Raw genomic sequence first — 21940 nt, forward strand, 5'->3', positions numbered from 1 at the left:
CATGCCAACCTTTTGTAAATAATAAAATCAAGTCTCAGATCCCCGATGGACGGCTACCGGGCCTCCAACTTTCCAAGAGCGAATGGCCACCACTCTTCTTGCCTCTTTGCCAAGAGCTGGAAGGAAGCAGGACGTCCCTCCCCGCGAAGTCAGCAAGCAACAAGGTTGCTTCGGCCTGCGAGCGCCACGCTCCGGCCACCACCACTCCCAGCAGCCGGAACGTTTGCGCGTCGCCTCCGCGCGCGGCGGAAGGACTTCGGCGGCGCCCTCAGAGCAAACTGAGCAGAGCTTCCGGCAGAGCGGCCCTCAGCAGGACAGGTGAGGCCGTGGTAGAGGTTTGTCCGGAGCCGAGGCGTGGATCCGAGGCTTGGGAAGTGTGGCAGCGGGAGGGGCCTTCGCGGCTGGAAGCGGGTATTGAATGGCCCAGAACCGCCTCGCAGGGAATGAGGATGTGTGGGAGGGGGAGGAGGGCAACTTCCGTCTAGGGAGCTGCATAGAAGCATCTGGGGCAGCAGTCGGAGACTGGCTCTCCTGCCCTAAGGCAGGGCACGAGTTTGGGGACTTGTGGTCCTGGGTTCTAGCTCGTCACCAGCCTCCAGCTGTGTGGCCTCAATAGAGTTACCAGCCTCTGAGCCTTGAGTTCCAAACCTGAAAAGCAGGACAGTTATCACCCTTGCCTGTCGCACAGCGCTTGGCAGGGTTAGGTGTGAGGGAAAGCTTCATAAATTGCGATGTGTGGTGCAGATCTCATTTGTTTACGTGTAGCTTTCTGAGCTCATGTGAAGGAATCATACCACCAGGCTTCCCCAGGGAGAAGTGGCTTTCCTGGGGTTGGATTCCCAGCGATATTTGTAAGAAGATGGAATATTGGGCAGTCATAGGCAGTTGGAGATGCTGACCTAAGAGGTTACCAGGTACATTTTCCTCCAGGCTGCATAAATCCCTTCTCTATTAACTGCATGCATTGTAAACATCCAGCTTCCCTTTGAATATCTGCAGTTATGGGGATCTTAATACCTCTGTCCTATCCCTGTAATTTCCCATTGCAGACAGTTCGAATTAAGAAGTCCTTGTATGCAATGAGCCAGAGGTGGTCCTGCTTGCAGCTTCTGCTCATATAGTTCTCACTTTGTGTCTGAACTTTCAGAAAATTAAAAGTAATAAAATAAAAATAAAGTACAGTTTAAATATTGATGTGATGGATGGCAGTAGCCACGTCTTTAAGAATTTAAGCTTTTGATTTTTGACATTCATGATAAATACAAAAACACCTCCATGGAAGATCAAAATGTTCAATTTAGTCACTGTATGCTGTGTTACTACACTCATCATTAAACCTACAAGGCACCAACATGGTGTGTTGAAATAGCACTGATGTCAGAATTAAGGCACTTCTTGTTATTTCAGGGTACTAAAGTGGATCACCTGATCTCCTGAAACAAATGAATCTCTTCCAGCGCCAGGGAGTGGCTTGTTAATTCAGTGAGAGACACACAGAACTTTAGCAAATAATATCTGATTGTAGCAGGTGCCAGAGAAAGCGGTGATGCCATAAAAGCAGTCTTAAACTTGTCAATAGGTTTTAATTCCAGAAGTCCATTTATAAAAATCTATATATATTTAGATTTTTAAGTATATTTTTCTATAGGAAAAATGAAATAAATGAGGTTGAGGTCTTGGTTATTGTCCTCATCACAAAAATTAATCTTTGCCCCTGCCAATGATGGGATTTGTTTTGTCCTTAGTGTCTTGGCACTTAGGATTCCTTTGATCTTTCATTTATGGTAGAAGGAAGTTGAAAGTGAGAATGTAGAATGGGGAGGGAGATTCCATTGGGGAGGGTGGAGGTGTGGATGTGACCGGGGTGTTTATTACTTGGTTATGGTTAATAGAGTCCTCCCAACACCAATTTTATCCCTGATTATTATTATTATTATTTCAAATCCTATGATCTTTTTTCTAAAATAACATGTGAAATCCAGACAAAACAAAATGCAAACGTTTTAAATTTTTAACTTTGAAATAATTTTAGATTTACAGAAAAGTTGCAAAAAAAGAAAAGTACAGTTTCCATATAACCTCCCTCTTGAGACAGCCTGAGCTAAAGTATAAAGTTCCTTTCCAAATGCTTACTAAATTTATTTAAATAATAATGAAATTATTAAATAATTAAATAAAATTTAAAATAAATTAATTGAGATCAAAATCAAGATGGGGTATCCCTGATTATTAAAGAAATACATGTTCATATTGAAAATATGAAAATACAGAAGAGAATAAAGAAGCAAAAAACCAATCATCCTTAATCATAACATCCATCAAAACCATTTGTCCTATTTATTGAATTACTAAATATTTCCTTTTTCTTTTAATAGTTGGGGTTATAGTGTAGGTTTAATATTGTATTTTTTAAAAAAATTATGAGCCATAAGCATTTATCATTTATGAGTAATAATAAATTTCATTTAAAAACTTGATTATGAGAAAATTCACACAAACACAAAGGTGGAAAGATAGTACAGTGAATCACCATGTATTCATCACTCAGCTATAATAAGCAGTAGTTGTGGCTCATGTTTCATCTACACCTGTACCCTCTTCCCATAATTCTATGGTTCTGTCCTATGACACATCTTTAATACATTTTTGTTTTTTTTTTAATTGTAAAGAGATGCTTATTTCTGGTGGTGCCAAATTTGTGCATAATTATTCATATTCTTTCTTGGGGATGGGAAAAGAGTTCCATGAGGATTTTAAAGTATTTTTCATTCAGCTATAATTATTGAATACATTGCAAAGAATAAGATGATTTTGCATTCTGAGTTTTTTTTTTTACTTTGTATGTTTACTTCCCTCTCATTACTTTTCAAATTTAATTGTATGCATTTGGTTACAAAGATCTTTAATCAATTCACAATCTAATGATTTTTTTTTACAGAATATTGAATAATACAATACAGTAAGAAAAAAAATGGATGAAGAGCCTGAAAGAACTAAGCGATGGGAAGGGGGCTATGAAAGAACATGGTAAGTAGGGCATTATTACTTTCCCTTCCCTTTTACACGTTGTTTTGGGTTTTGTTTTTGTTTTTACAACTTTATTGAAGTATATTTTACACATGTTAACATTTACCTGTTTCTTATATATAATTCAATGATTTTTAGAAAATTTACTGGATTGTGCAGTCATCAACATAAATCAGTTTTAGAACATTTTTACCACCCCAGTAATATCCCTCATGTCCATTTACAATTAATTCCATTCCCACCTCAAGTCCTAGGCAACAACTGTGTGCTTTCTGTTTCTCTAGATTTGCCCTCTCTGGACATTTCATGTAAATGTAATCATATAATATGTGGTCAGTTGTGTCTGACTTCTTTAACTGAACATACTGTTTTCAAGTTCATCCATGTTGTTGCATGTATCAGTAATTCATTCCTTTTTATTGCTGAATAGTATTCTGTTAATATGTTTATGCCATGTTTTTTATTCATCCTTTCACCATTTGATGGATATTTCGATTGTTTATAATTTTTGGCTGTTATGAATAATGCCGCTATGAACATTCAGGTGCAAATCTTTGTGTGGACATATGTTTTCATTTCTCTTGGGTTAATAAAATTTTAGCTTATCTTTTCAAACAAGTAATTATTGCTTACAGGGAGATTCTTAAAGAAGATGAATCAGGATCACTTAAAGCTACAATAGAAGACATTCTCTTCAAAGCAAAGAGAAAAAGGTAGGTAAACTTCGTGTGTGTTAAAACAGGTAAAATATATTCCTTTAAGCATTTCTGTCCACTTATGGCCACTCCTTGGTACTTCATTTGAGCTGTGTTTCAGGGAAACTGACTTGTAGCCTTCTAAATAGGGGGAAGGAGCCAGCAACCTAGTGCCTCAGCAGGGAAATTGATCTTCAGGGACTGTCTAAAATGACCATAATTATATGCATCCATAAGTTAATAATTTATTTCACTAAAAAATGCAGGTTAGTTGAAAAGTTGTAATGATTTTTCAGGTAGTAGATGGTATTCCATTAAAATGTTTGCATAATTTTAACAGGGTATTTGAGCACCATGGACAAGTTCGACTTGGAATGGTATGTTATTCTTTTTTCCTTTTCTGGTACAGGACTAGTTTGAGTTAGAGAAACATTCTGGCTTAATAGAATAAACAACAGTAAAACAAACTTTTTAAGGGAATATATTAAAAATATATGTGTAGAATATGTGAATACTAAATGACATTTTTACTTCTTGATCAAAAATGTATTTGAAAATTGTTCTTATTTGTGTGTTTTGTTTTTGGGGTTTTTTTTTTTGGTAGATGCGCCATCTTTATGTGGTAGTAGATGGATCAAGAACAATGGAAGACCAGGATTTAAAGCCAAATAGACTGACATGTACTTTAAAGGTATACTAAAATTATTCTAATTTATACTACATGGGAGGAAGGATGCTGAATTCTATAAAAGAAATGGTTTTAAAGAAAACAATCTTTTTTTTTTTTTTTTTTTGGCGCTAATACAAACTGTAGCTAAGTAGAAGTGCTACCGGATCATTTACGGAAATGGTATACCAAAATAGCTAATTATTTATGCCCTTAATTCCACTCCATGTTAGGATCTTGCTTTGTCAGTTAGCCCTTTTCTTTATTGAATCTTCATTCTTCTTTGACTTACTTGAATCAATCACCTCAGCTTATAAACACATTCAGATTACTCCTAATTTATTAAAACCCATCCTCAATTTTGCTTATTCTCCTGTTTGTCTTTATTGGATCTTTTCCTTGTTTAGATTATTTCTGTCTTACATGTCCAAATGGTTCCATCTTTTAAGGCCTAGCTCAAACCTATCTCATCACTTACCGTTTCAAATTCAGGTTTATTTAATATTTTAATTTTTCTTTATTTCAAAATTTATTATTTTTTATTTAATATTTTTACTTCTGAACAATTTTTTGAAAATCTATAAACTTAATCATTAGAAACAATGCTTCATAAGTAGATTTCACAGGGACTTCCCTGGTGGTGCAGTGATTAAGAATCCGCCTGCCAATGCAGGGGACACGGGTTCAGTCCCTGGTCCAGGAAGATCCCACATGCTGTGGAGCAACAAAACCTGTGCGCCACAACTACTGAAGCCCGCACTCTAGAGCCTGCTAGCCACAACTACTGAAGCCCACACTCTAGAGCCTGCTAGCCACCACTACTGAAGCCCGCATGCCACAATACTGAAGCCCACATGCCTAGAGCCTGTGCTCCGCAACAAGAGAAGCCACCACAATGAGAAGCCTGCGCACCGCAGTGAAGAGTAGCCCCTGCTCACCGCAACTAGAGAAAGCCCACGTGCGGCAACGAAGACCCAACACTGCCAAAAACAAATAAATTAGTTAAAAAAAAAAAAAGATTGCACAAAACCTGTTTTCTGCGGTTGTTGTTTTGCCCTTATACTAGTATTTCCTTTTTGTTTTCTTTAAACAGTTGTTGGAATACTTCGTAGAGGAATATTTTGATCAAAATCCTATTAGTCAGGTATGTAGATAAGTGATATAATTCAGAATTAGCATCCTGATATTATTGCCAAATATAATTTATTTTTTAAAACGTTGTACATATATTCTGTTGGTGATTAAGTGATTCAGATCGTGTACAAGTTTCTGGGACACTTAGCAATGAAAAGCAAGATAACTCTAGAAGTTAATGTACAGTAAACACATAGCTCAGTTTATATCAGAAGTTTCTTATGTTATATATTCCTTTTGTAATTAGTCATTTATTTTAGTTATGTACATTCTTATCAAGAAGAAATAATTTGTTAATAATCATTTTTGTTTTTATTTTGAGATTGGAATAATTGTAACAAAGAGTAAAAGAGCTGAAAAACTGACTGAACTCTCAGGTATGCATAAAATTACCTTTATAGCACTCAAGGACTTGGCTTTATTTACCCAACCTTGTAACTCTGTTTGTAAGGTTGCCTAATAAGTAAAATGAAGCCTTTCTGCAGGCTCTTTAGGTAAAACACTTAAAAAACTCTCTATTAAACTCTTGGTCTCTAAAATGACCTGTTTTTTTGTTTTGTTTTGTTTTGCCGCCCACGTGGCATGAGGGATCTTAGTTCCCCAACCAGGGATCAAACCCGTGTCCCCTGCAATGGAAGCACGGAGTCTTAACCACTGGACTGCCAGGGAAGTCTCTAAAATGACCTGTTTTAAATTGAGTTCTGTTTTTTCATTTTTTTTTTAAATTGAGTTTTACACAGTCGTGAATAGTATTATAATGAATGTAAATGTGTTTATTCTTATCCTGAAAGCATTAAGATAAAATTATTTTAACCAGAAGATCCACTTAATCTTAAAATTAATTTTTTAAAGGTAAACCTCTAAAGAACAAAGAGTATAACAATTGAATTGTAGTTGTTAATGATTAGATTTTCTGCTTGCATGACATGCCTAACTGAATTTTATTCTCTTAAGAGATGATAATGACATTTTATTTGCTTTGGTATATGTGTTATTGCAAACTTACATCACTAATTCTATTTTATTTTCTGTAAAATACACTGTCCCTTAAATGTGGTTCTCAACCTTTCATCCTCACCAATACACATAAAATTGACACACTTCCATCATTAGTAATTTTTCATTATGGCAGTAAGTAGTGAAGTGTATGTTAGCCTGGGGTCATCCAGGAAACTCAGTTGGAAGTAATCCAGAAAATCGCAAACTAGCTTAAGGGCAAAGGGGAAATTACTGGCTCATGTTGAAAGGTGGGCTGACTTCACATATAGTTGTTTCTGTCTGGCTTCATTCTCTGATAGGTTTTCTGAGAGGTGAAAAGATGTCTATTAATAGCCCAAGTCTACATGACCCTCCTAGTCCATAGCCTCAGCACAGGTTCCAAAGAGGACTCTTATTGACCCTGATTATGATCTGCCCATCCATGAGCCATCAAAATGGCCAAGGGAATGAAGTATTTTGTTGGTAGGCCTGGATTACATGTCTGTGTCTGGAGTAGGGTAGAAGCAGGGTAAGTTCCACTTGAACCACGTAGTCTAAACTGGATTCTTATACAGTGAAGGAAGGATGGTTCCCCTAAGAAAAGGATGTAGGGCCGACCCTCTTGCATGCCCCCTACCCCAAGTTAATAGTAATATTCTATGGGTGCACAGAGATGAAAAATCCTCTGGTGATTCTTATAGGCCTCTTGAAAGTACCCTCTCTTCCTCTGAACAGAATCACTGCTATAAACCACACTGACAGTAATGTAAGTATGCTTTTTTTCTATACTCATAACACAGTAGGAGATAAAAAAATTTTTTGTATGTTATGGTTGAAAGAAAAGTGGATAGAGAGCCAGAAGATTTTGAGGGCTGGTCCTGCCACTGGGTAGGCATATGTCTGGGCAAATCGCTTAACTTATTAGATTTGTTTCTCAGTTATGAAATGAAGGAATTAGACTTCGGTACTTTTCATTTCTAAAATTTTATGATTCCAAGAATAAATACTTGCAGTATATAGCTGACCCTTGAACAACTTGAGGATTAGGAATGCTGAGCCTCTGCACAGCTGAGAGTCTGCATATGACTTTACAGTCGGTGCTGTGTTTCCGTGGTTCTACCTCCGTGAGTTCAACCAACTGCAGATCATGTAGTACTGTAGTATATACTTAGTGAAAAAAATCTGCATATAAGTAGACCCAAATAGTTCAAACACTTACTGTTCAAGGGTCCACTGTATATTAACTATGGCAAATGGTTAATATTTTAAAACTTATTCAAATAAATAAGAACACCAAGAAGCTCCAAGTAGATGTATGGGCAAAGAAGATAAACAGTTCATGCCAGAATAAAAAGAGGAATTAAATAACTATTAAAAAGAAAGTTTAGCCAAACTAGTGTTAAAAAAAAAAAAGCCTACTTAACAACATTTTACATATTTTAAATGACCAAAATGAAGTTTCAAAAGCAATATATGGCTTGCTGAACCATGGAGAAACTGGTACTTAGAATGCTGATAGTCTGGTTAATTTGTTTAACATTTTCTGGAAAAGAGCCGTAAAAATGTTCCTTGGAGGACTTCCCTGGTGGTCCTGTGGTTAGGACTCCGCACTTTCATTGCTGAGGGCGTGGGTTCAATCCCTGGTCGGGGAACTAAGATCCGCAAGCCGTGCAGCATGGCCAAGAGGGAAAAAAAAAAAAAAGGTATTAAAAAAAATATTCCTTGGAGTATACTTAGGAAATGTTATGAAAGAAGAAAAAGCCTCACTCTACAAATATACTGTCTGCAGTGGTATGTATTGGATTGGCCAAAAAGTTCGTTCGGGTTTTTCCAACAATGTTACAGAAAAACCTGAACGAACTCTGGCCAACCCACTATAATAGTGACAAATTGGAAATAAATGTTCAGTGGTATGAAGGTAGTTTGCTATATGATAAACTCGATGTTTCATTGTTGTTAATTAATATGAAGACAATGTTGAAATAGGAGGAAAGTCTGAAGAATACCATATTTTATTGAATTTCAGGTTCTATCATTTGTAAGATACCTTTATTTTATGAGCCATCAAGAAGGAAACTCTAGCAATTAACCTTTGATACAATGTCAAATGATATGTGAATTGTTCATACCAGCTTCTTGGTGGTTTGACATGCCTGTCAACTATTCTAAAGAATTTGGCGGTTTTTCTTCCCTTCATTTGTATTGCTTAGCATGAGACATAGACAGTCTTTTCAGATGTTATTTCAATAACAACGTAACACAGTTTTGTGTCTTTGTAGAAATCCTCTTTCTTAGGTCTTATAAAGGGCTTTTTTTTTTACCTCTGAAGAAAAAAATGGAATTGCAGGCATTCTTCTATCAATGAGTTTTTGCTTCACCAATAACAAATTTACACCTCACTGTTCTGTTCCATGCCTTTCTAGATAAAAATATAACCGTCTGTATTAGCCTTTCTAAAAACACTTGAAATCACAGTTAAATTCAACATGAACAGTACAAACAATGCACATGATACAGTTGAAGCAGCAACACATCAACAGCATTCATAAGTCCACACATTAGTAGGCAGTGACAGCTGTGTCACAGACACTGCCTGGCTGCCAGTGATTGTAAGACACATTGTGACTTCAGAGATGTTAAAGTGTGAACATATATTAGTATTAAAAATGATGAAATAGGAAATACTAAGAGTAAAAATTTACACACTCTAGGTTAATATTATTAAAATGTGTGCTAATAGACAAAGAGATTATTTGTATTCTGTTTCTTCAGTATGAGTGAGACTATATAACAAAACATTTCTGATGAAAGTGCAACTTGCTGATAAGAACCTGCTATATAAAAAATAAAATAAAATTCAAAAATTCAAAAGAAAATGCAACTGGCTAAAAACGTAAATCAAAGGGATTCTGTTGTTTAACATCATAGATATGTAAATTTGGGAGAAAGGTAAATTTCTATAATGTATATATAGATTATTTTTATTAAAAGTAGATTATTCCATTTCTATTTTAGGAAACCCAAGGAAACACATAATATCTTTGAAGAAAGCTGTAGATATGACTTGCCATGGAGAGCCTTCTCTTTATAACTCCTTAAGCATGGCTATGCAGACTCTAAAGTTAGTATCTTACACTTACTGTTTATAATTTATTTCAAAGTTTTTTGAATGAGTTAAGTTGAAATGATAATATGTTAATATGTGTCTCCATAAACCCAGCTGTAATGAAATCATCATTGAGAGAAATATGTAATGTCATTTATAATGTTTAGTATGGTGTTGGTAAGTAGTTTTTTTTTTTTTTTTGGTAAGTAGTTTTTATTTTACATTTTAGTTGCTGAGTTATATCCTTAAAGGTTTTAGAAAAATATAATTAAAGCTGTAGTAATAGTAGTAGTACAAAAGAAATATGATAAAAAATATTTATTGAAAATTGATTGTATGTGGAATTTAATGTGGTATAATAACTGAGTTTGTTGTACATTGGTTTTTATTAACTTATTTTGTAATACATCTATAAATTAATAGCACTTTTCTAGCAAGTTTAACTATGTGGAATATAGTTAAAGCCCCAAAGAAAGTATTCAATATATTTAAAGCTTATATATTTTATCCCTGGATAGTCTGTCCTGACTCAGATTTTTATACCTTTATATGATACTTCTTTAGTTTTGAAGTAGATGAGAAGGAGGTAACACACATAGTGAAGGTAGGCACAATAGTAGCATCCACAAGTGAAAGCTGAGCCTAACAATGAAAATATAAGCAGGAGAGCTATAAATAATTGATAAAATTGCTCCAAAAAGCATAGAAATATATATTTGGTATAGAGGAGAACAGTTCATCGCATCTTAAAATCCCGTAAACTGTCATTTAATTAAATGGTACACAAACATTACTGTTTATGAATATTACAACTGAATCAACATGAGATTAAATTGTAGTCTTTAAAAAAGAAGTATGTTACTATTTTTAAGCCACACATATGCACCTTAAAGTTGATTCCTATGGTATTGTCACACTTTCCAATGTACACTTTAGACTTCATATGAAACAAATCTATTAGAATGTAAGCTTCATGGTGTCAGGAACCTTGTTGGTCTTGTTTATCACTTTATCCCCAGAATTTAAAAGAGTATTCAAGAAATATTTATTGAATGAATAAGTGAATCAATGAATTTTTTTTAAGTTTGTAGCTAATTTTAGAAAAATTGGCATTAGGGTTTTTAGAGTATACTCACAATTCATTCCTTTGTAATGTTGAAACAAATGGGGTTATTCTGTAGTCTAAGTGTGTAAACCATGTGTACTATTGTTTCTGAGTTAAGTTTTTTATTAGTGTAATTTGTTATACCTAATTGGAGTGGTTTTTATCTTTCTTTAGACACATGCCTGGACATACAAGTAGAGAAGTCCTAATCATCTTTAGCAGTCTCACAACCTGTGATCCATCTAATATCTATGATCTAATCAAGGTAGAGCCAATAATTTCTTCATAATCAAAATCAAAGTTACAACTCTAAAGAGAATTCTATAGTGAATTTATTACTAGTTTTCAGAACATTCTATTTTTCAAACACATTAATTATTCAATTTTTTTTCTTCCCTCAAAACTCTCCATTTACTTGGATTTTACGAAGACCCTAAAGGCAGCTAAAATTAGAGTGTCTGTTATTGGATTGTCTGCAGAGGTTCGGGTTTGCACTGTGCTTGCTCGTGAAACTGGTGGTATATATCTAGAATCTTCAATATTTACTCATAATTACTATGTAAAGTAACAATTTATTAATTAGGATGTTTTTATATGTTTTTTAAGCTGCTAAACTTATATCAGTTCATGTCCTGAAGTCCAAAATATGGGTAGTTACATTAAGTATATCACCGATTCTATAAGATATCATCTCAGAATGCAAGGAATTTTCAGTAGTTATGTCAGTGTTCAGAGGAAGCATTATAACTCTTGAAAAGCTAGAAATTTTACTATATTAATACTTAGTGAAGAACTTGTAACTTGGCTTTAATTAAATTGTAATTACAGTTATTCCTAGAGAAGTCAATTTAGAGATGTTATTTAAATAAAGTTTTTGAAAAATGGTAATTTAACTTAAGAATTTACTTTGAAAATGAATATTTTCAGATGGTAAAACTTTTACAGAATTATATAGAAATTACAGTTCATTCTTATGTCTGGAAAGCTGTTGTTTCTTCTCTTTTACTTCTCATCTTGTTAGGCACATACCATGTTATTTTAGATGAAAGCCATTACAAAGAACTGCTGACACATCATGTTAGTCCTCCTCCTGCTAGCTCAAGCTCTGAATGCTCACTTATTCGTATGGGTAAGTATTTATTTTGTGTTAATTAATTAATTAATTAATTAATTTTTATTTTTAATTTTCTTTTTGGCCGCACCACTTGCAGGATCTTAAATAATTCCCCAACCCGGGGTCGAACCCAGGCCACTGCAGTGAAAGTACCAAGTCCTAACCACTGGACCGCCAGGGAATTCCCTATTTTGTGTTATTTTAAAATAGACATTTAAAAATATATATTTTGACTCAAGCTAGACTTTCTATCTCATTTGCACAAGTTATTTTAATGTTTAAGAATTTCTTGTATTTAATTTAAATGTTTTATAATTAGAGAAAATTATGCTGTTGAAGCAATTTTGGGAAATACAGAGAAGTAAAAAGAAAATTAAACTCACTTGTAGTCCTATCACTCAAGGAACACTACTGGCTTTTTTTCTTTAATTGTTAAGGTTAGAAGGGTATAAAGACACTGTTTATAGAGAAATTCTTGTATTAAGAAATCAAAAAAGCTATAAAATCTGCTGTACTGTTTTATCAAAGCTGTGTAATACAATTATTATTTTATAGTAAACATTTATTTGTAAATTGAAAAAGCCCAACTATTTTGTAATTTGTAATTGAAAAAGCCCAACTTTTTCAATACAAAAAGAGACTCCTTGTTTAATATGCATTTTTAAACTGTCAGTGAGATGGAATGCTTTTCTGCCTTGGTTTTGGCTATTTATAGTACTGTTCAGCCTCTCTTTCCTGTTTCCTCATCTCACATGATATTAGTATCTATTTCATTGTGTGTTGCAAGGATTGAGTTAATACAGACCAGGTACTTAGAGTAATCCTTGATATAAACACTCAGTACATTTTAGATATTATGTTGGCTAATCTTTTCGATTTACTGATACATTTCCTTAGCCTATCTTAAAGTTTTTTTTGTTTTGTTTTGTTTTGTTTTTGCGGTACGCGGGCCTCTCACTATTGTGGCCTCTCCCGTTGCGGAGCACAGGCTCCGGACGCGCAGGCTCAGCGGCCATGGTTCACGGGCCTAGCCGCTCCGCGGCATGTGGGATCTTCCTGGACCGGGGCACGAACCCGTGTCCCCTGCATCAGCAGGCGGACTCTCAACCACTGGGCCACCAGGGAAGCCCCTTAAAGTTATTTTTAAACTTATAATAATTCTCCAAATTGATTTATTAGAACCATTTAGGACTATCAACCCATTTTCAGTCACCTGATGCAAATGTTTTTTCAGTTGGTCATTTTCCTTTACTTTTATTTATTTGTTTTGAAATGTAGATAGGTTTAAAATTTTTGTATAGAATGAATTTTCTTTTTTTATGGTTTCTGCTTTTCTTAGACTTGTTTTCAGAATTTAAAAATATATATGGAAAATAAACTACATGGGTTTGGACATTCCAAAATTTTAAACTAGAAGTATGTTCTTATATAAAATGAAAGTAGACTATATTATAGACTCCTCTGTTATATCAGAAAGTATTTAAAAATTACACACATTTTCTTTTTTAAAAGCAGTGTGTGTCCTGTCGATGCAGGGGACATGGGTTCGTGCCCCGGTCTGGGAATATCCCACATGCCGCAGAGCGGCTGGGCCCGTGAGCCATGGCCGCTGAGCCTTCGCGCCTGGAGCCTGTGCTCCGCAACGGGAGAGGCCACAACAGTGAGAGGCCCGCGTACCGCAAAAAAAAAAAAAAAAAAAAAAAAAAAAAAAAAAAAGCAGTGTGTGTTAAGCGTTGTTAAATTAGAAAATATGGATATGAACTTTAGAACCTGAGGCCATATGTATGGACAGATCTTTCCCCCATTTCCTCTACTATTAATTCTTTTTCAAACTGGGAATTACTGTCAGTTTGACCGTGCTATAATAAACATATCTAAAAGGCAGGAAAGAGAACTTTTGCACAACTTAGTGGGCTTTCTGGTAGGAACATTTTTAGGTTTCTATTACTAGAATTTTTCTGTTTCCTTGAGGAAAAAAAAGTAATACATTTTCTTCTGTGAAGGATTTCCTCAGCATACCATTGCTTCTCTATCTGATCAAGATGCAAAACCCTCCTTCAGTATGGCGTAAGTAAAAACCTTGAAACTGTCCGTGATAATGTTTTTACATTGTTAAGTCCTTCCTGTAAGTTATAAATTTAAAAGATGGACTTGAAATGTAATGGCTTTTGTAGAAGATTACTTTCTATGTAGCTGTAAAAAGGAGTGAAAACTATATATACTCCTGTAATATTACAAGTAAAACAGTAAGGTAGAGAAAAGTGTATAGTGTGCTACTGATCATCTAAGAAGAGGGTGAAGGTTTGAGTAGATACACATACTTGTTTATATTAATAATAAAAATAGTAATGAAACCAAAAAGTAAAAACTAAAAAAATGTTTTCTAATGCAATGTGTGGAGAAAGGCAAAGAGATAGATCCTAGACTTTTCTGCATGTAACTTATTTTAACTTTGGAGCTTTACATTTTACATAATTATAAAACAAATGTAAATTTAAGAAAGTAATTCTTAAAACTCATAAATAAGTCTACTGTCTTTAGCTATAAAAGTGTAATAGGGACTAGATTTACACTTCTGTCTCCTTGCAGAAAACCAAACAAAATATACAAAACTGTGGTTTTCGTACATTGGACAACAGGCAGTGCAGATAATGATCCCTGCAAGATGAGAAACAAATGAGGTGGGCCCTATGATTGCAGCTTACTGCCTAGAGAGAATTTCCAGGCTTCTGTGCAGGGAGGGGAGACCCACACAGAACCAGGAGGTTTTGCTCCGTTAAGAAACAAAGTTCAGAGTTTGGGGCTGGGGGGCGGGGTGGAAGTGGCTACCATTTTGCAGGGCAGAGTACTCTAGAGTAAAGAGCTGCACAGAGAGCTCTGGAGAGCTTCCTCTGAAGCTCCCCACGAGTCATTAGCTGAGTGTTGATCTGTACATTCCTGCCGGGAATGTCTTGGAGGCCAGGGAAAGAAGAACTGGAGAGGAGCAGCAGAACAATCCCTAGAGCTCACACGGGGCAGGGAGTAGTTCATGTTACCACCAGTCAGTGTGGAAAGGCCTCTTAACACCGCAGGCATTGAATAGAGTCCACAGTAATGAAACCAAGTTAACTCTAGACTAGCAGCTGTTCTGGACAGCCTAACAAACTTAAAAGCAAGTCTTGGCATCATACTATTTCACAGTTACTTAAGTGTATTCCAGAAAAAGCCACAGTGTATTTAAGGCAATGCAAAAAAAAATCCAGCACCCAAAACAGAGCAAAATTCACAATATCTGGCAACCAATCAAAAATCACCAGTCATGCAAAGAAGTAGGAAAGTATGACCCATAACAAGGAGAAAAATCGTAGAATGGAAACATATGAAGAAATAACACAGTTGATAGAAGTAATAAGTTTGGTGTTAAAATAATTATTGTAAATATACTCTATATGCTCAGGAAAGTTGAGGAGTACATTAGTATGATAGGAGATATGGAAGATAGAAAAAAGACCCCAATCAAATTTCTAGAGATGAAGAATACAGTGTTTTAGATGAAAAATAAGCTGGATTAGGATTAACAGCAGATTAGTCACTGAAGAAGAGAAGATGAGTGAATTCAAAGACATTAATGGAAACTATTCAAAACAAAATGCAGAGAGGAAAAAAAAGACAAAAATGAACAGAGTGTAAATGAGCAGTGAAACAACTTGAAGGTTTTAAAATCAAAGTGGCTTTTGCTCTAACTGCTCACATCTTTATATATCACTTTTTAAAAAGTAACGTTTCCCCCCACAGGCATCTGGATAGCAACACTGAGCCAGGACTTACATTAGGAGGCTATTTCTGCCCACAGTGTCGGGCAAAGTACTGTGAGCTTCCTGTTGAATGTAAAATCTGTGGTAAGAAACCAACTGTTCATGATCCAGTAAATTAATCTTGAATAACTTCTTACCTATATTGCTATTAAAATAAATATAAATATTAAGCTCTGCCTATGTTTCTGGATTTAATCTGTGAAAAAAGACATAGATTACTTTTTTTCATTGTGTGCCTAGTACTCCATTTTTAAAAATAAACATGGCATTCTAAAAGAGTTTCCTAATTCTCTTTCTGAAAACAATTATGTGCTTTAAAGGCAGTGCAGTAGATCTAGTAGACGTTTTTGCAGCTCTTCATAAAATAAATATATATAAGGAGAATGAGAAGTTAAAGTAACAGAATTGTAGAATTTTATTTAATTTATAAGTAAGGAAATATGCCAAGAGAGGTCACATACTTAGTGACAGAACTAAGACTCCATCCTGGAGTCCCTTTTATGGCCACAGGTAAACTAAAGAAATGAATGCCTGCAATCCTAAAAAAAAAAGAACTTGAAAATATTTAGCCTAAGTAATATCATTTGACATTTCAGCCATCATCTTTATGAGGTGTGGGTTATTAAATATGTCTTTCTGCTTTATGTGTTAGGTCTTACTTTGGTGTCTGCTCCCCACTTGGCTCGGTCTTACCATCACTTATTTCCTTTGGATGCTTTTCAAGATATTCCCCTGGAAGAACATAATGGAGAAAGGTATATGAGTTTTGAGTAATTTGTATCTGTTACAAGTGATAATGTTTGAATATATTGTTACTACATTAAAAAGAGTCATATTCATTTGGTCAAGATTACTGCTAATATAGAAAATGAGATGTAGAATGCCTTGTTTATGACTGAAATAATTCATTAAACAGATCTGGATCTCCAGAGATCTGTTAATTTCCCTAAACCCATCTATGTGTAGTAAGAGTGGCGGTATGTTGGTAAATCAGCTCTCCAAAAAGAAAAAAAAAAAAAGCCCCGATTTGTAGCATTTGCTGATTTCCATGGTGTAAAACTGGAAGATTTATCCAGAAGGCCTAATATCAAAATAATATAAAAAATAAAGAAAAGATCAAATGAAGAGTATGAAAGAAATGTTCAAGGATATTTTCTGCTATGGAAGGAAAGAACTTTCTAGATTGAAAGGGACTGTCAAGTGCCTGACATATTGAAGGCAGACCTGCATTAAAGTGTATCATTGTGAAATTTCAGAATACACAGCAAAATACTAACCCCAAACATTTCTGGAGAGGGAGAATTGGGTCACATGACCTGGAATTAAAATTGTTTGGCTTCTCATGAGCAACACTGGATGCTGACAGGGAGCAATTTCCTTCAAAATTTGGAATGAGAATTATTACCAACCTGAATTATATACCTAGCCAAGGTATTTAAATGTAGGTAGAATAGGGACTTCCCTGGCAGTCCAGTGGTTAAGACTCCATGCTTCCAATGCAGGGTGTGGGTTTGATCTCTGGTCGGGGAGCTAAGTTCCTACATGACACATAGCACAGCCAAAAAAAAAAAAAATGTAGGTAGAATAAAGATATTTTCAGACTTGTAAGCTCTCAAGAGAGTTTCTTGGGAAGCTGTGGGAAAGATGACTCAAAAGAACTGAGAAAGAGAATGAATGAAAGAGAATAGGAATATTTACCTAATTCAAAAGTGGCTAAAGAAAGCTGTAGGATGACGTCCTAGAATGACACTTGTATGTCAGATATGGAGAACAGTCAGTCCAGTTTGGAGAAGGTCAGAATGCTCCAGGAGAGGTGTCACCAGAGGATGGAAACTATAGAATTCCTGATGTAGCTGAACATAACAGAGGATACTCAGACTTCTCAGGGATTGGTTGGGGCTGAGTTAGTGGTAATTAGAAAACTTAAGCTTATGAATAACAATACAGTTATTAACTCCAGGAGAAAGTGTTTTACAGAGAGGAAAATTTGTATGGCATGGCTCAGCTGAATATGTCTATATAGTCATAATAAACTAAACATTTAATATTGTTCTATCCAAAATGACTTAACAAATGTCATTCTCAATTCTTTCCATGTAGTTATGTGTACCCATGCTATTGGTTCAAGATAGTTGAAAGAGAATTAAAATCTCATCTTCTGTAGTCGCAGGATCATAGCCAATGGCCTATGGAAAAAACCAAGAGGTAGCACTATGAGCATTTTCTCTGGAAATGAAGTGGGGGTGGTTAGGGACAGAACTGCTCTCCTTTGTAATAAATTTTGAGAACTTTTAATTCTTTAAACCATTCCTTGAAACTAAGCCCTTAGGCATCCATTTTTATGATAAATTAACTTCTATCCATCTAGACTTGTACCAGCTGTCGGCTGTCTTTGGGAAAGTTGAAAAATAATCATGCAAATCATTTTCTGTAGGTCTTAATTCCCTTGCAGAATACCAGCTGAGAAATCATACTCATATTTAACCTTGATGAAAATAAAATAAAATTTGTTTAAGGAAGATTTTTAAGCTGTCAGATGACCTTGGGATTTACTGTGGAATTTTCTTAAATTACTGGTATTCTTAATTCTTTCTCCTAAAAATCATATGTAAAGATAATTACAGTTGACCCTTGAACAACACGGATTTGAACTGCAAGGGTCCACATACTTGTAGATTTTTTCCATAAATACATACTACAGTACATGATCCACAGTTGGTTGAATCCTCAGATGTGGAACTGCTGATATGGAGGGTCAGAGAGCCAGAGGGCCAACTGTAAAGTTATACTCAGATTTTTGACCTCAGGGATTGGTACCCCTAGCCTGCGTGTTGTTCAAGGGTCAACTGTACTTATTAATAAGAGAACTCTTGTTGAAATTTTCCTGAGCTATTTTAATGAGTGAGTCCTTAACAAAATGATTCTTAAACTTTCTTTTTCAGATTTTGTTATGCCTGTCAGGGGGAATTGAAAGACCAACATGTAAGTTCATGTGCTTTGTAAATGTTAAGTATTGTACAATAAATATTGAGGAAATAGTATTATAAGTTTTCAATAGATTGTTGAAGACCAGGCTCATATCAGGTTATTCCTCAGAAGTATAACAGTAGGTAGAGATAAAATGGGAGCTATTACAAACAGTTGTTTTTTAATTCTGCATTCTAATTTTGCTATAAATATATTTTAGTACTTTGTCTTCAGTTTGCAAGCTAAACTGAAATACTGAAATATTAGTTTGGAAATACTAAAAGTTTTTTTCTCCATGTTGTACTTTAGGCACTCATAACTCATTTTGAAGTTACCATTTAAAGTGACCACAGACCAAAGGTTATTCCCCCATTGTGCCACTGAGAAAATATTTTTTAAAATTTTGATGGGGCCAATTTGAACATATAAACTTATATAAAGTTGCAAATAAGATAGATCACTGTCTAGTTTTAATTTTTTGTTAATTTAGTTACATGTCCATATTTAAAACTATACTTTATAAATTATATAAAATATTAGTTGAAAGGATGGCTTGTTTTATTCTACTCTCACATTTCATAAAACAGTTGTATCGGAGTTTCCTGGTGGTCTAGTGATTAGGATTCGGTGCTTTCACTGCCGTGGCCCAGGTTCAATCCCTGGTTGGGGAACTGAGATCCCACAAGCCTTGAGGCATGGCAAAAAAAAACCCCCAAAAACCCAAATATATATATAAAAAAAATTTTTTTTAACCAATTTTATTAAGTTTTACATGCCTCTTTGACATCAGTAGCTGCATCCTCACTAGAACCACTTTTTGACTCATTTGAAAGTTTTTAAGAAGACACCATCTTTTTTTTATAAATTTATCTTATTTTAATTTATTTTTGGCTGCATTGGGTCTTTGCTGCTGCGCATGGGCTTTCTCTAGTTGTGACGAGCGGGGGCTGTTCTTTGTTGCAGTGCGAGGGCTTCTCATTGCGGTGTCTCCTCTTGTTGCAGAGCACGGGCTCTAGGCACGTGGGCTTCAGTAGTTGTGGTGCACGGGCTCAGTAGTTGTGGCTCATGGGCTCTAGAGCGCAGGCTCAGTGGTTGTGGCACATGGGCTTAGTTGCTCCGCGGCATGTGGGATCTTCCCAGACCAGGGCTTGAACCCGTGTCCCCTGCATTGGCAGGCAGATTCTTAACCACTGCGCCACCAGGGAAGTCCCCAAGGGACTTTAAGGACTCAAAAACGAAGTTATTCCCTCATTTCTTTTTTTTCTTTATAAATTTATTTATCTTATTTATTTATTTTTGGCTGCATTGGGTCTTTGTTGCTGTGCGCAAGCTTTCTCTAGTTGCAACGAGCAGGGGCTACTCTTTGTTGCGGTGTACGGGCTTCTCATTGCGGTGTCTTCTCTTGTTGCAGAGCATGGGTTCTAGGTGCGCGGGTTTCAGTAGTTGCGGCATGTGGGCTCAGTAGTTGTGTCTCGTGGGCTCCAGTGTGCAGGCTCAGTAGCTATGGCACACGGGCTTAGTTGCTCGCAGCATGTGGGATCTTCCGTGGACCAGGGATTGAACCCATGTCCCCTGCATTGGCAGGCGGATTCTTAACCACTGCGCCACCAGGGAAGCCCCCTCCCTCATCTCTAAGGAGTAATTTTTTGGAAAAAATTAATTGCCTTCGATTTGAGAATATATAGTACATTGGAACTAATAAAGTTGGTAGGTGAGTAGGGAAAAAGTGATAGAGATATAAAAGAGCAAAGCAACTTGAATGTCTTCTAACTGTGCTGTACTTAACTTTTGGAAACTACTTTTTAAATTTAGTTTTCTTCTTTTCACTGCAGGTCTATGTTTGCACTGTGTGCCAAAATGTTTTTTGTGTGGACTGTGATATTTTTGTTCATGACTCTCTCCATTGTTGTCCTGGCTGTATTCATAAGATTCCAGCTCCTTCAGCTGTTTGATTCCAGCATATAATACACATTGAATGTGTTAAAAAGACATTTGTGACTGTAAATAAAATGATTCTTTAGAAGAAACTCCAGTGAAGAACAGTTCGAAAGGAAAGTCTGATCTAAGAAACCTATTAGTTTAAAGCTTCCTCTGTAATGATTGGTAAAGTATTTACTTAATGGTGTATATCTAATACCGCCATTTTGGTGGTTTGTTATCTGAGACTGGCTTACCTTTTATAGTTCAGGTTAATGAACTATCCTTGTTAGCCTCCCTCAGGCTCATACCCAGGGACTGTTTAACTTAATCCCCCTCAACTTTCCTACCCTGGGTCATCAGAAAAATGTAGGTGAGAATGTATGATGAAGTCCATGTTTCAGGTTCAATGAAGATATACTGTTATAGGCAGGACTCTTTCTAGGGTATACCCTTCTGAGAGTGAATCAGGTTTCCATAGCAAAGGTATGTTTATTTTAAATCTATGAACTTTAGTCACTCTAGATTGAGTTTAACTATGATATTCATGATTTTATAAATAACAATTCTTAGTGAAGAATGTTATCAGTAAAGACAATGTAATCCCACCCTGGAGAGTCTATTCAATAAATCTTGGAGGAAGCCCAGGAATATGCATTATTTTCAGTTTTTTATATACATGTATATATACATATTCTTTTTCAGATTCTTTTCCCTTATAGGTTATTAGAAAGAATATGTATTTTTAGCAGCACATGTGTGCACACACACACTAAGACATAATTTGACCAAAGTACAGATCTTTCTCCCAAGAGTCATACTCTCTGCGCCTAGACCCAAATGGTTCCTTACAAGTAAACAGACTTCGGCTCTAGGTAACCAAATTAACTGCTGTCTTCCTTCCTTTTGCTCTGTCCACAAGAGGTATCAGTGGCTTGAAGGAGATGCCTTTAACATAATCAGAATATTTTATCTCCCCCTACTTGAAGTAAAAGAAAGGCCATGAGTAGGCACCTTTTGAAAAGTTACTTAGAAATATATTAGACACACACTCACAGTACTGTATATAAAAGGGACATTGAGTGCCTTTTTGGGGGCTGCTTTATCTCTTTCTACAATTTTGGGGTTTATTTGTATACTTGATAAGGTTAAGGTGACTATTTTAGTTAGACGTAAGGAGGAATTTCTAGTCTCAAAATTATAGAGAGGGCTTCCCTGGTGGCACAGTAGTTAAGAATCTGCCTGCCAATGCAGGGGACACAGGTTTGAGCCCTGGTCCGGGAAGATCCCACATGCCGCGGAGCAACTAAGCCCGTGAGCCACAGCTACTGAGCCTGCGCTCTAGAACCCACGAGCCACAACTGCTGAGTCCATGTGCCGCAACTACTGAAGCCCACATGCCTAGGGCCTGTGCTCTGCAACAAGAGAAGCCACCA

General features: G+C 35.8%; 1 protein-coding gene across 4 annotated transcripts; it reads left to right on the forward strand.

The window, feature by feature from the left end:
- The first annotated feature begins 257 nt into the window (after positions 1-257).
- LOC132486173 (general transcription factor IIH subunit 2) lies at positions 258-21159 on the forward strand. Of its 4 annotated transcripts, none has more exons than XM_060092999.1 (17): positions 295-318; positions 766-914; positions 2939-3027; positions 3663-3740; positions 4063-4099; positions 4327-4413; positions 5483-5533; positions 5846-5900; positions 9517-9622; positions 10887-10977; positions 11143-11230; positions 11734-11841; positions 13830-13893; positions 15601-15704; positions 16273-16375; positions 18563-18602; positions 20420-21159. In XM_060092999.1, exons 3-17 carry the CDS (start codon positions 2972-2974, stop codon positions 20537-20539), a joined length of 1188 nt encoding a protein of 395 aa, XP_059948982.1. In that variant the 5' UTR covers positions 295-318; positions 766-914; positions 2939-2971; the 3' UTR covers positions 20540-21159. The 4 variants fall into 4 exon arrangements, with proteins under 4 accessions (XP_059948983.1, XP_059948982.1, XP_059948985.1 ...); XM_060093001.1 differs by lacking the exon at positions 295-318 and adding an exon at positions 353-411; XM_060093000.1 differs by lacking the exon at positions 766-914 and having other exon boundaries at positions 258-318.
- Positions 21160-21940: the final 781 nt, after the last annotated feature.

Source organism: Mesoplodon densirostris, chromosome 3 (assembly GCF_025265405.1).
Source record: "Mesoplodon densirostris isolate mMesDen1 chromosome 3, mMesDen1 primary haplotype, whole genome shotgun sequence".
Classification (NCBI taxonomy): Eukaryota; Metazoa; Chordata; class Mammalia; order Artiodactyla; family Ziphiidae; genus Mesoplodon; species Mesoplodon densirostris.